Source organism: Heptranchias perlo, chromosome 10 (genome assembly GCF_035084215.1).
Source record: "Heptranchias perlo isolate sHepPer1 chromosome 10, sHepPer1.hap1, whole genome shotgun sequence".
Classification (NCBI taxonomy): Eukaryota; Metazoa; Chordata; class Chondrichthyes; order Hexanchiformes; family Hexanchidae; genus Heptranchias; species Heptranchias perlo.
The window spans coordinates 28247846-28262154 of record NC_090334.1 but is presented as its reverse complement, the minus strand read 5'-3'; the positions used below and the strand labels follow the sequence as shown (position 1 = coordinate 28262154).

The following is a 14309-nucleotide window of genomic DNA, read 5'->3' as shown; positions in this document are numbered from 1 at the left end:
AAGACATAGCAAATTCCATTTTGCAAAGATAGTCAAATATGACCTCCTTCTCAATTATTCTGCATTGGGAATATAACAGCATTATCCATTAACATAAAATCACAATTGTGATTGAAATGCAAGATAAAGCATTTAATAATCTGATCAAGTTTTGTAAACAAGGTCCTGATAAAAGCATATAAAAATGCTTTAAAATGTCATCTAATTGTTCCTCAGACTTTCTGATGAGTTTTTGTCTTCCCCTCGCCAAGAAGGTTTCAAAAATCTATTGTGCTATTATAATGAAAAATACCTACTGTGGTTATTTAAAATAACACCACAAGGCTTTTCTCTCTGTTACAAGATACCGGTGAGTTTGAGAAGCAGATCCTATATTGCGGTCTCCCCTGTGACGGAGGGGGTTTTCTATGTACAATAATGCGATTTCCACACCTATAGACCTTCCCCAGGTAACCCTTCAAATGCAGCTGGGAGACAGTGAGATTTCTAGAAATTGCAGCACTTTCTGATTCTCTCGGGAGTGTGCCTCTGCTTTAGTACGTCGAATGCACCTATCAGTGGTGTCCCTCTGTACGTTCAGTTGTCAATCTCACGCTAGATATTCGCTATAAATATTTTCTTACACCTCTGCAGTATTTGTTTGCTTTCAAACGCGCACTGTAATCTGACTCCAGACCTGCTTAAAAACATCGGCGTTTTCTCCCTTTCCCTCCCCAACTGTGAAACTGCAAGCTCGTCACACCGACACTAAACTCCGACACAGCTCTTCCAAAAAGACCGATCACGTCGCAGCTCGTTTATGCAAAAAAAAAATTCAAAGCAAGTGTCTGCTACAGTTAACTTCACGGTATCGTTAAAGCGAATCACTGACAAATCCTTATATGGCGACTGTGTCAATTTCATCACGACGTCCTAAACACATTGACCAGGTATCGATCGGTTTGAATAAATGAACACAAGAAGCATTTCAATGCAAGTGTAAATGCTTCAAAATACTGTTTTCTCTAACCACAGCCAAGCACAACCCTAACCAGAATAATTGGGAATGATTTAACGCCTGCCAACGCCTCCATAATAACAGATATTGCACCACACCGCCCTATGCCAAACTGCGGATTTTTTTAACCACTATTTTCATAACCGTACAAAGTCTAAAGAATTCACCAAGTAACTTGCATCAATTTCAGGCTCTGAACACGCCACGATTCTCGGGGCGGTAATAAACACGGCGATCACTACATCTGGAAGACTCGGAATCCAAAAGTTAACAGCGCTAACTTCAACCAAACAGGCCGTAAAACTTTATATATATTTATATTTTTTTAAAAACCCCAGATCGTCATCCAGCACTTGTGGAACTTTCAGAACTGGGCGCTAAAATGCTAACCTCAAGCAGAAAAGCTTACGTAAGTATACAATGTGAAGAGACGAGGCAAAACACAGAGAGCGTCCACCACAGGTAAACAGTCGGAACAATAAACAAATAAAACTCAGCAGCCCATCGCTGTGAGCAAATGAAAACTTCACTTACATGTTCTGCTAAATTTGTCGATGAACCGGATAGCTCTTCGTGGTCAGATTTTGAACTTCCATCCCGCTCGTCGATGACTAAATCTATTGGCATTTTTCCTTTTAAACAACTAATGTACCGATGACAGAAGTTATCACACAACTCGTGGACCTGAAAACAAAAACAACCAAAAAAAAATCAGATGGCAAGATTTCAGAAACCAGTATCACGGGCTGTGTGCGTGTGGGGAGGCTGTGGTTACAGACATTATATTTAAGACAAGGAAACAATAGTGAAATTGTTCGTGCACTTATTATTCTCCAGAGACTGGAGCAACAAGTATTTGAAACAGGACAAAAATATTAGCAAATAGCCCTCCGGATAAAACGACCCATATCACCTTACTACTGGATCATATCTTAAGTTATAAATGAAATCTTATACATAGCTAAGAGTGTTTTATTAAAACGAGGCACCTATCTCTACATTATCGCGGCTACAGTAACGGCCTAAAACCTGTGTATTTGTTCATCTGATTGTTTGATTTTTTAAATTTAATTTCCGTTTTCTTGATAACAGATTTATTTCTGAACTGTAAACAATAACATTTGTAAAGTAACTGCGCTCAGACCTTAGCACTGGGTATTCCATTTGACCCAGTTGAGTTAAAATACTTTAGGTCTGACTATGGAAAAGACTTTGCAATACTGTAAAATTAATGTTACATTCAAACTCGAATCCACATCAAAGAAACACAGCGATCTGCAACTTGAAGCCAGACACGTATGAACCAAACGCCTTCTAATATTAAAAAGACTAGTGTCTACAAGTACGTGGCAACTCCATGAACCTGTCGGTACATTCTGTTTCGGTTTTATTTCAGAAAGTATCAGGCGCGGCCAGCACAAGACAAGTAATGCTCTTTGCTTTATCAACACTGTCACTTCGTATTTTTGTAATATTTCTTCAAACGATTCAACAAATAGACGCTTGGTTTATATGTCTGATCTGCAATCAAGCACATTTTGTACAGTACTTTAAATCGTGCATGTTTCCACGGTATAAATGTATTCGGAATTGAGAGAGATTGAAAAGAGCAAAAAAAAACTTGTTTTTACCTTTTCTAACTCCAAGAGATGGAACCTTAATACTTGTATAGCTTGAATCATCTGCAAATTTATTACATATGTTAGACATGCGAAACAGAAATAGCAATCGCCTTTCCCCAATTCTTTAGCAAGAACTCGCATCAGATAACATGGTGAATTTTAAAACTTAAAACATAGCGAAACGCTTATAATCATACAATGTTCAATAGTTTGTAAATCTTTTTTTTTAAATCGACGTTATAGTATTCAGGGTTACTGTAAAATGTGTTAGTCTTCTCAGTGTAATCTTGATTGGGGGGAAAAAAGTTAACTGGTTTCTTTAAAAATACACTTTGAGCAAAGAGAGGGGCTTCTGACGGGATCGCAAATCTCGACGCGCGTTTGAGATCGGCTTTCGGATCTTTTAAAACCAAAATCATTGGGAATTAGCAAAACGATCGTGTCGAAAGTGCGGGGAATGCTGAAGTGGCTCTTTCTTGCTAAGCTGTTGTTTCCTGAACACCCCCCAACCTCCTGCGGCTGAGGAGCGGGGTTGTAATGCAAGTCTTTCACGGTGCAGCATTTCAGCTCGTGTGAAACGCCACAGAAAAAAAGGTAGTTATTTTAGGGCCACGCTGATTAAAATCCAAAAAAGGTCATCTTAGTTCTAATAGTTACAATAGAGAGTGTTTTCTGTACAAACATCAAGCCACGTGCACTATACAGCAAATCTAAAATGTGTTATAAAGACCATAAAATGTTGAAAGCCTTACCAAGTTATCCAACTCTGGATTTGAAGAGAATAGTGGCTTTTCTGCGCGAACCTGAACAATAAGTGAAATAAATTAGCTCAATGCATTGCATTAAGAGTTTGAAAACTATCTTTAAGCACTTAAAAAAAGTCTTAGAACCTCAAAAGGCAAGGTGTGCTTACTAAATAATTAGAATGTGGAATACAATTAGTGCATAAATGATATGTAATTACTTGTAATTTGACACATTTATTAAAATGCTTGAGTGTTTCGCGGGTATACACCTAAACACTTTACAGTTAAGAAAACAAAACTGCTGCAAGACTGTTATCACAAGGGCTAGATTTTTTTTCATCATGTTGTATCTCGGTTTGTAAGGAAGAAGATGAATTGTAGACCTGCTTTGCGAATACTGCTATGTCCTCGTTAAAGGAGTCAGACGAGCAGACGTCACCGCCTGCTACGCCGGGTTCTCGGGGAGTGCAGGTCGCTAACTCGCATTTCTCAAAAACCAACGCTAAGAGAGGAAATAAAGGATGCCTGCAAGACAAGGAGGATTTCGGTCAATTCTTGTTTAATTCTGCGGTACACTAAACCCTTAATACTATTTATAATTTCTTGTGGCAATGAAGACAGTTACTCTGCCCCTCTCTATATATTAAAAAAAAGTCTACTTCATTCTTGCAATTGACTCAGAAACTGACAAATTACAGCTGAAGAACTGGACTTTTACTAACAAGATCCCAGGCAGTGGTTAGAATTGGGGGTTTTATTTTAACAATTCCACATAGTTATTCACCCTTCCAAGTTAAGCAACAAGGCAGCAGCCATTTTGAAGTAAAACATAACTTAACAGAACAGAAACAGTGCAAAAAAAACTTCCAGCTTCCGGTCACTTCAGAAAGCTATAATCATTAACGTTGGTAGATGGCAAAAAAACTTCACATTCAAAAAAAAAGTAGCAATATTCCAGTAGATCCGACTATACTATGTGTGTACAAAATAGTGACACAAAGTTCAGAGCTCTGTGCGTGCATCCTAAACTTTTCAAAACTAGATACTTTCTCCCCCCCCCAACTTGCCAGTTTTATTTAGCTTTCTACTGAGTTGCTTATAAACTGTCCCCCCCTCTCTCCGCGGAGCATGTCAGTGTTCTTTTATATTTTATTACCTACCCATAAATTGCATCTTTATCTCTCTTTAGGGCATCGTTGACAGCAGAGCCCATGCTTGTGGGCATGACATTAGGATGAGGTGTATGTGGCCCGTAGTGCTGGCTGTGGAGCGGCGGTCCGTGGTTGAGGTGGTGGACTGGAGGGATCGGCCGGGGGGCGTGAGGGTCTCCGTACATGGACGCCGGGACCCCAACTCCATCCATTCCACCATAATGAGGAAGTTCATCGTACTGCATCGAAGAAAGCAACATAAGATCAGGGGAGGTTGGGGGGTGGGGAGAGAGAAGAGGAAAAAATTGTAATAGAATCGCGTTAAAAACAGCAAACCTACAAGAAGCTCAAAACATGCTCGTGCATATTATAGTTTGCTATTAAACAGATCTTTTTTGTTGTTGTTGAATATGGAGCCGCCATCATCACTAGATGAGAGGAATCGGACAGGCCCCACCGATACAGGATTATCCGATAGGTGAGTGTTGCAGATTAAAACCTACCCTTTGCGCCATCAGTCTGCGCTCCCACACTCGTGGATGTGCCGTCTGTGTAATATCCCCCAGTCCGGCTTTAGTTGTGATTCAACGAGATCCCTTTTTTTTCCAATCCAGTTTCCGACTTCTGCTTATCCTCCACTATCGCAGTTTAAAGCGGGCCAAGGAGGGGGAACTTTGCTTTTTCTCTCTCTCTCTCTCCCCTTTTTCTTTCCAGAAGAAGCAAAAAAAAATGTCAAGCCAAAAAAAATTACTGAAGGTTACGATCGGCCCGTCAACAGCCCGCTTGTAACAAAACTGTCGTCTCTCATGGCTTTTTGCCACTCCAGCTGTCAATCAAAGCAGGGTTGTCAAGGTATTGAATGAATGATGATCTGCCGTTGCAACAACTCCGGCTGCCTTGGACCGCTATCTTACTGTAAAAAAAACAGCGATGAAAACGTTCACGAGGAGTTAACAACAAAAAAAAATAAGAGAGAGAAGGGGGTGAAAAGCAGCTTCGGCTTCTTTCGTAGCTTTTTTTTTGTTGTTTGTTTGAATAAGTGGCTGTCAGTAAGTATTGAGGAGGTGGCAGGTTGGGAGGTTGGTTGGTTACAGAGTGAGTGTGTTGTCAGTAATAATGCGCTGGCAGCGCTGAGCGGCGGCGGCGGGAGAATGACGGAACCCGGAAGTAGTGGTGGCCATAGCCAGTCGTACGCCAACCAGTCTCTGATATGCAGAGTATGCAATCCGGACTGCTGCAAGTCATGGGGGGAGCTAAAAAAGAAATCGCTCACACCCCCTTCCCCTTCCCCCCACCCCACCCCCCCTCAAAAAAGGTTATAAAACAGTACTCTAAATCAATCAGCGTTATGTTATCCTAACAAGATTCACTTTTTTTTTTATCAAGCACGGTCTTCTGTGACAACACAAAAAAAAGTTGTTGATATTTTAAGACATTTCAAAACTTCCCAAAGTAAGGTAAGGACTACAACGCTGTAGCATCCTTTCTTAAATCAACCTTTTTGTAATTCTCATAAACTATGCGATGAAGCGGTTAAAGAATTTCCGACTACCGCACTTACAAATAAAGTAGGGAACTCGTTAACTAATCGCATTTACGAATGACCAGTCTGTGTGTGAGTTGGAGAGAGTTACTTCAGAAAGGCAGCATTGGTTTTATTTGAGTGAGTGGTTACGAAGTTCAACAGGCTTTAAATTGTTTTCCTTCCAGTCATTTAGAGTGTGCGCTTGTTTTTCCCCCGGTTTACTTTTCCTATCTTTGTTGTGGTTTGCAGTGTACTCTAAGACATTTATCGCAGTAATTCCTGATAATGGTGTTCCTAATTGCATGGTGTTATTTAGAAAATTAAGTGTGGTTCCGCACCCCCTTGAGCACAAATGAACTTTTCCAACCAAAAAAAAGCTTTTGCAGGGAAAGTAATTTTGTGCGTCTCGTCCAATCCTTTTGCTGGATCCAAATTCATGCACCCAGCCGTACATCATGGCAGTCAATTATCATAGCTTCATCTGATCATCAATCACAGGGGATGCTAGAAGTTAAGGGGCGGAGCAACGGTCGACCCATCGATTGCAGTAGTTTTGTCTTTTTCCCCTCTCGTTCACGGTCCCCTGCGCACAAAGGCCAAAGCGGACTATTCCGTTTAATATTTGGCTTCATCAATAGACATGCAGGCTTTTGTACATGTGACATCACATATCGATGGTTTCACAAAAATGGCAAAATACATTGTCTACGGGATATTTGATTTCCAAAATTAAACATGAATCACGACTTTGTCAAGGCAGACAGAATATGTGCACTTTTTTTACGGACACAGGGACATAATAATGCAACTTCAGAGGTCAATAAAGCAAAAAAAAAAGATGAATGATTAAGAGGATGATGATGATAGCGATAACCACTGCAATTAAACAGTTTGATTAAACGAGGCATCATAACAACAATGATGTTTGGGAAAACACCCCTCACATAAAAAGTAAGATAGTGCAGCGGTTGACAAACGCCAGTGGGCATTCCAACATGCTTCTGCCGGAGTATACCAGGGACTGTTGACAATGTAGGACAGCATCGAAAATTCGCTCTCAAAATACTTTAACGTATTGTTCCCCCTCTTTTTTACCTAAAAAAAAAGAGACGTACAGCTACTGAAGATCCAGCAGCCTTCCGAGACGGTCTTCAAATAAATAATCTTCTGGTATACTATACTGGCGACTTGTCTTCCGACACAGAATGGTAAGTACAGCCGAGTCCTTCGTATCAAGTAAGTGTGTTTCACTAATAGGCATTTATTCCCAAACAGTATACAAACGACAATGTTGTCATGGTTTTGCCTAACCGTGCAGCCACACATTTATGATTGCACTATTTTAATTTGCGTTTAATGTAACAAGTCAACGCAATGGAAGGTTGGTGTAAGTACAGCGTTGCTGTAATGCGCGATGCACCCGGGTTTTAATTCGAGCCGGCCGCAAATTCCCACCACATCGATAACGGCAATAAGCGTTTCTGATCGGGACCCGAAATTGGGAACAAGGCGTTTGTAAATTGAGAAATCTTTATAAAGTACTAAAGCGGCGAGCTGGAAGCAGCGATGAGTAGGGGCTTTCTCAAGTGATAAATAAAAGTAAATGTTGTGTGACAGTCATCGGTGACTATTGAAAATGCATTTGTTCCGACTCATTTTTTGTAAATGGGTTTGACTGCGGTATTGTGCCGTAACCATTTATATGATATAGTATTGTAAATTGGTATGTGTGTTGGAATACGCTGTATCTCGTAGTATTGCGCATATTAAATATTCCAACTGTCCACACGCAGAAATCTGTAAACTATATACACAGTTAGATATTTTATTTCAAATATCGGCAAATTTCATTGCTATTCCCCAAAATAATAAGAAATGTAATATTTGTCGGATTAAGTATGTTTTATTTTCTAATATGAAACAAAGTACATATTCGGATTTTGTGTGATCAAAAAAGTCTTAAAATTATCTCTTACTTTTCTGGCCAGTGTTATTGGAAAACAAACGACTTCCAAAGCGCCATTTATACTGGGCGGCGATAAGCAAGGCACGGGTTCTTCCATTTAATACATGGTATTCACCTAATATTTTATCGATAGAAATCTATTTGATACAATAGTTGAATTTCTTCTTTTGTGTAGGACGGAAGTACTTTAACGTAAAACACATTCTCACGTTTATTAAAGATTCACAACGGGCGACTACGAAATAATAGAATTCAAATACAGACTTTCAGATCCTGAAGAACATTTGTGTAAAGTGCCTCCCCTGTTTCCAGTAAGATACCAACTTAATTCCTAGCCATCCAGCTAGATTTTGTAACAACTTAACCCCGAATATATTAAAACTTGTGCTTTTTAATACAAAACTTTGGTTTGGTTTCTGTTTAAGATAACGCTTAATTTGTCTAATGTGATATGTTAAGTATGTTTTTCAAGTTTACAGTGTTTACTTATCGATAAGAGTTCCCCCTCCCCCTATCTCTATGAAAATTTAATACCGAAATACGGCCTTTTATTTGAGATTTCAGTAAGAGCCGAGAATCAAGTAACTGCCGTTCAAAGAATGCAAATCTGTGTCCGGTTATGGAGTGCATCTCCATCAACGAGCAGATAGTAGGGGATAGCCGAAGATTGCTTTAACAGCCGGTAAAATTTCATCTTCTGGTGTCAAATTGGGGTCAACTTGGGGTTAGAGCTATCACTGTTCAGTCTGAGTAGTCCAGCTGTGTTGGGATTCATTAAGAGTTCAGTATCTGTTTCAAGAAAAACAGCACTAAGACAATCAGAGGGCGAAGGATCCCGTTGTTGTTGGAACTACAAGTGTACCCAACGAAACGGTAAATGTATCAAAACTGCTCTAAACTCACCACGATAGCCGGCAGAAACGCGTTTTGCCTCCTTCATAATGTGTTTCTATCCAACAGTAGAGTTTAAAGCATTGATGGGACTACATTCTGGTTTACTGATGCAAAATCTTTTTGTTGAGCAACGTACACGGTACCTTACTATGTGATTTGCTGGTGTCGCAAAAAGAGAGCGGAATTTTCAATTTGATTTAATTTTCATCACCAAGAGGTGAATAAAAGTGAAATAACCTTCTAAAGTAACTTTTATATTAGTGTTTAGTTATTTGCTTAAACTTCTTTTCATAAATACAGAAAATACATAAATGTATCCCAAAATATTTATATATTGACTTATAGAAACCAACTAAGCTAAAATTACTTACTGTTACGAACATCTATATATATATGTATATATAAACTATTAACGTTAAAATGTTTTAAATTAAGGTATCAAGAATCGTCTTTGGAGTGACGGGAAGTACAATATATGATACAAATTCATAACAAAGAAGGAAAACATAATGGAAGTCGATAACACTGCGGATTTGCAATTATTTTCGTGATCTCGTTGTTAAAAAGGACGCGTTTAAATGTCTTGGACTCTAACGACAGTTAACGCTTGCTTTTGTTTAATTTTGATTGCCCTTCATTCTAAGTTTGTGTGTATGCCTTTATTCTTATTTCGGGGCGTGCGTTTTTTAAAATTCGGATTGTGTAAATGTGTTCGTTTCCTAACAGCAAAAGTTTGGAGACTCCGCTTGATCGAGAAATGAGGTAAGACGTGGTTTTGAAACCAACAGTTTGCATTTAGTGTGTATTTCGCAATATGGTGAATTCTTTCCAAGAATTCTACTTTCACAGTTGCCTTAATATTCGATTTACAGGTTGCTTATTTGTTTTCGGAATCTTAATCCCCACCCACTCCCCCCAAAAAATGGGGGTGGGGGGACATCGAGGGCGATTATGTTGAACTTTTCCTGACCCCGATGTAAATACTGCCTTAAGGAAGTCCTTTGCACTGGACGCAGTGTTTAACCGTTACCTGTAAACCCCCTGCATATTAAACTCATCGGATTCTCTTTATATTCTAACCCAATCTCGCCACAATCAACAACACCAAGCGATGTGAACTTTCGGCAGATGTTCTACCTTGGTCGGCGAGAAGTTCATTCGAAGGCACTTCTTTTCGACAGCCCTTTAGCGCTATCTGGCGGGGCTGGCTGTAGCAATCCAATTGCTGATAAATTACTGTATTCCCGAAATATATCAGAAAACCTTGTACCCGCGCAAAGTTTATTTGCCAGCAGGACTGGGTCGGTGATCTGGTTTTAAATGAACAGATTAAATTGTACCAATAGAATCTATTTCAAACAAAGCTCAATTTGATAACTCCGCGTCCAACACGCCAATGATCTCATTTCGTTTTCATTATCGAAGGAGCAAACTTTTCAATGGCCATAATATCACGCTGTCTAGAATGGCGAAATACGTGTACTTTGCCCATTGCTGTCTATTCGTTGCTCCGAGTACTTTTGTCTTCGCCTCCAATGTAATTGATTTCGAAATTAATACATTTTGTTTAGGGAGCTAAAGGTGGTTATCGCTAAATTGTCAGAACTGATTGCCGATATTTTGTTTCCTTCTTACGTACGTTTTAAAAGATATCAGCAGAAAGACTATTATTTTGACCGCACGACGGCTGATTGCATGCGAGGGAGATCATGCATGGGCCGGGAATTTGGAGGTCACTACCGAGAACTTCTTAATCGCTAGCGCTGCTGTGGAAATGATAATACCACAATACCTCGCCCACGCAAGGCATCTTAGGCACGCGAATTACACATGGAAGCATTTTAAAGATTCGTTACCTGTTTGGAGATGCGTGCTAATTTAGGGATCAAACCTTATTTGGCATTTTTTGCCTGATTTTTTTCTTTACTTAGAACAACGTTTACAGGCATTTAATCAGTAATCTATAAAGCAGTTTTCCGTAAAAAAAAGTTATGTAATTATCCTTTACGGGAAAAGCTAGATTTTTTAAGCAATATTATTACATTAACTGAATAATGACAAAAAACAAAACAGGCCGATTTAGGTAGTTATTTTAGACGTTAATAGACTATGCTTCTCTGCTTCTTAAACACAAGCTCGTCGTGTTTATAAGTAGTGGAATCATTTAATGAGTGTCATTAAAGCGTGTTTCCATTGCAATTATCCTTGGATTAGAACCACCAAACCAGGTTAATTTGAAAAAAGCAATTAGTGCCTACTGTAACAAAGCAACGGGCAAATCTTTATAGACTTTTTGTAATGGTCTTGCGATAAATTCCACCCTTTCGATATCTTGTGTATATAGCCCTTTTAATCTCTTGCAAAAAGGAACGCTAATTTACTTTCATACAATGCTAACATTAACATATTACAGCAGCTGTTTTGTGATTTTTCCCTCCTTTTTGTTGTATGTATACATATGTATTTTGTGCTGATCTTCAACAAAGCTATTTTGAGCAATTTTGTTCTCGATGGTTTGACGTAATTAAATGTAACTTTTTATATGAAAGCTCTTCTGGATTTGCGCTGAAAATTGGTTACCAATGGTGATAAGAAAAATCCGAATGTCTCCTACTTCCCCTCTCCTCCGCGCAGACATCTAGGAGGTAAGACTTTAATTAATGATGCAGTTTTAAAAATATTTTATTAAGATTAACAAATAATTAAAATAAAGGGTGCATATTTTGTAACGGGAAAATTAAAATATTGTTTACGTAGAATAGTGTCGGAGTACTTTGGGACAAGCTAATTCGCTAAATTTTCTAACCCTGTCTATACACTCTTTCCATTATCTTGGCATCTTTATTACGGGCAGTATGTTTCTGGCACATTTGGATCATCCAGCGTTTATATTATTTAAACTTAAAAGGATGACTTCAATTGGAAGTGCTTGATCTTTTGAAGCAGTGATGAAAATTAATTTTGCATTAATGATAATTATTCACTTGTTAACTTCCATTTAGCTGTTAATGTGACTTTGAGCAATGGAATATCACTTGATTAAATTATTATATACAAAACATGGTAAAATGTAGCGATTTCAAGACACCGTATATGTTTGCTGACCTAAACAGGGGAGAATGTTAAACATTAATTTGCATAGTTTTCTGATTTTGTTTCTTCCAACGTTTTCCTATAGTTCGAAATGATTTAAGTAAATTTAATTAGGCATGGTATTCAAACAATAAAATCAATCACAAATTTTACAAGGAGGCAAAAATAAAATTAGAAAAAAAACTATAAATGTTTTCACTGCGCTGAATTTTTAAAAGTTTGTGTGTGTGTGGGGGGGGCAGGGCGTACTCATCTATTGCCTCTTTAAAACTGATTTCCCCCTTTTCTTTAGATGATCTAAAAGTGGATAATAACTATCATTCCCATGGTTGAAAAGAAGCACTTGGCAGCAGCGACCGATCTAGAGCTTCTGTTCTACCTTGAAAGCCTTCACTTTAATGCGATACACAGCCCTTCACTTCCCGATAGAGGAAAAGCAAAAATCGTTAAAAGAAATAATGCAAAGGAATGCGAAGTTGTTGAGTAAGCAATACGCCAATGGGTGAACTGTTGTTTTGTGAAGGTCAGGTCACGGGCGAGTTTTTCTCCCGCAGATCATTAGGTGTAATTGGGTAAGTTTAAGTAGAGTTGGGATGCCTGTACTTAAGTTAATAGCAATGACCTTCTTGCGGCTGTCCTGTCCAACATTATTCATCTTTGCCAGGCCGATTTGAAAGCGAGCCCCACTCCAGCTTTGCAGAGATACTTCAGAATATGAATCCAGTAATGATATTCCGGAAAATTCCATCACATTTTTGTTTATTCTTTAATATTATGTAAGCAAAACGGATAACATTTCATCTGTGTCCCAGTGTGAATCAATCAGAATAAACCCACCCTTCAGCGGTAAATGTATTGATTCATTGAATTGCCATACATGTTTTCAAAGCGTATTGTACTTCATTACTGCACACACTGTAAATTAAAATATTTAAAATAAAAACATTCGTGAGTGAAGTGCATGCTTTTCGAATTCTGTTTGCGTACTTTGAGAAATATAGACTGATAGTCATTTTTCCAAATATAGATTGACATTCAGTATTGATTTAATTACTAAATGAATAAAAATAACTTCGCCAATCAATCGCTCTCTGCGCTGGACACCACTGAAATTTTGTTGTCTTCTGTGATTTTCATTTAGTTAAGTAAACGAAAAAAGGAGCACGAAGTGAGATAAATGCAACAGAGCAAGTCTGATAATGTCATTTTCGTAAAAAGCGATCTTTTAAACGTGTAATTCGTTGCAAAAATTTTTGAAATATTTGCACTCTGCAAACTTTGTCATTTTCCTTTTACATTTTTTCAAAATCATCGCAGCGCGGATTGTAAAGCAGCCCAACGACACTTAAGTGCTTCGAATACTGTGTTTTGGGAAGGCACACGTTACACTAAGTTCAATAGGCTTCATTAGGTTTTAAAGATAAAAGGAAACTATTTTCATCGATTGGCGTCCATTGCACATAATTGAAAAAACAAAGTATATTAAACGCGTTTTTGTGTCATTTTATTCCACAATTAAGGAGTTAGCTACACTGTACAATATTACAAATTAAACAGGAAATTTAAATTATAAGGGAAGCTATTCATAGAATTTCCCCATAGCAGCTAATATCAAGATAACAATGGAATATGCGTATTGAAAGGGGACTGAGATTGTTTTGATTTTATTAGTTAATGGGAAAGAAAGGAGGCGGCAGATTTATAACAAATTATATTTTTCGATGTGTGCCTTCAGTCAACTTATAAATCCGTTTCAATAAACCCATTCTGGATCTTGTGCGGCAAGTGTGAGGTGTGTTTTGAGGTCCAGCTTCCAGTTTGACGCGATGTGTGGTACAACGTGGGCTGCTGCAACAAGGTGCTACAAAGTAAATGGCCTTTCCTGTCTTATTACAAATGCACGTCTGCATTTCGGTCTCATTTCACGTACTACGATGTCATATTTCTATGCTACTTATCCATGTCCTGGTTATTTCCAAATGCCTTAGTGTTCTGAATCGACAATCCTTGAACCACCTGTTTGTATCCTTAATGTAGCGCGTAAATAAATTACATTATCGTCATAAATTGAGGACAATTTTTTAAACAAAGCAGGGTAATATTCGCACAAAGGCTCAAATAAATCGGAATTGTGTATGTGTTCAGTTCGTATAGCACATTTGAAGACAGTATCAGATTGATGATAAAAAGAGAGTTGGCGGAATTGTGTGGCCCTCCGGGTATTTTCTAACCAAATTCGTCTTAGTGAAGAAAGCCAATCCCAATGCACAGTCACCAAGATGCAGAGCGAGGCCGACCTATAATAATGGCATTAA

The 14309-nt window shown here is 38.4% G+C and overlaps 1 protein-coding gene and 1 long non-coding RNA gene across 11 annotated transcripts in view; one reads left to right on the top strand and one right to left on the bottom strand.

The window, feature by feature from the left end:
* meis2a (Meis homeobox 2a) overlaps positions 1-5678 on the bottom strand; it is a 100734-nt gene extending 95056 nt beyond the window's left edge. The window contains exons 1-6 of one of the 2 annotated variants that reach the window (XM_067991377.1): positions 5020-5678; positions 4526-4755; positions 3749-3890; positions 3372-3422; positions 2629-2679; positions 1532-1681 (exon numbers count right to left, since the gene is read on the bottom strand). In XM_067991377.1, the coding sequence (XP_067847478.1) occupies positions 1532-1681; positions 2629-2679; positions 3372-3422; positions 3749-3890; positions 4526-4755; positions 5020-5031 (636 nt within the window). In that variant the 5' untranslated portion in view covers positions 5032-5678. The remainder of the gene's footprint in view (positions 1-1531; positions 1682-2628; positions 2680-3371; positions 3423-3748; positions 3891-4525; positions 4756-5019) is intronic. The other variant, XM_067991376.1, reaches the window with a different exon arrangement.
* On the top strand, positions 4922-12954 carry LOC137326367 (uncharacterized). Of its 9 annotated transcripts, none has more exons than XR_010964182.1 (7): positions 4922-4994; positions 7149-7249; positions 8030-8114; positions 8228-9118; positions 9337-9663; positions 11451-11546; positions 12287-12954. It is a non-coding gene; the product is annotated as an uncharacterized lncRNA (long non-coding RNA). The 9 variants fall into 9 exon arrangements; XR_010964178.1 differs by lacking the exon at positions 4922-4994 and adding an exon at positions 5783-5973; XR_010964176.1 differs by lacking the exon at positions 4922-4994 and having other exon boundaries at positions 6408-7249.
* The last annotated feature ends 1355 nt before the right edge of the window (positions 12955-14309 follow it).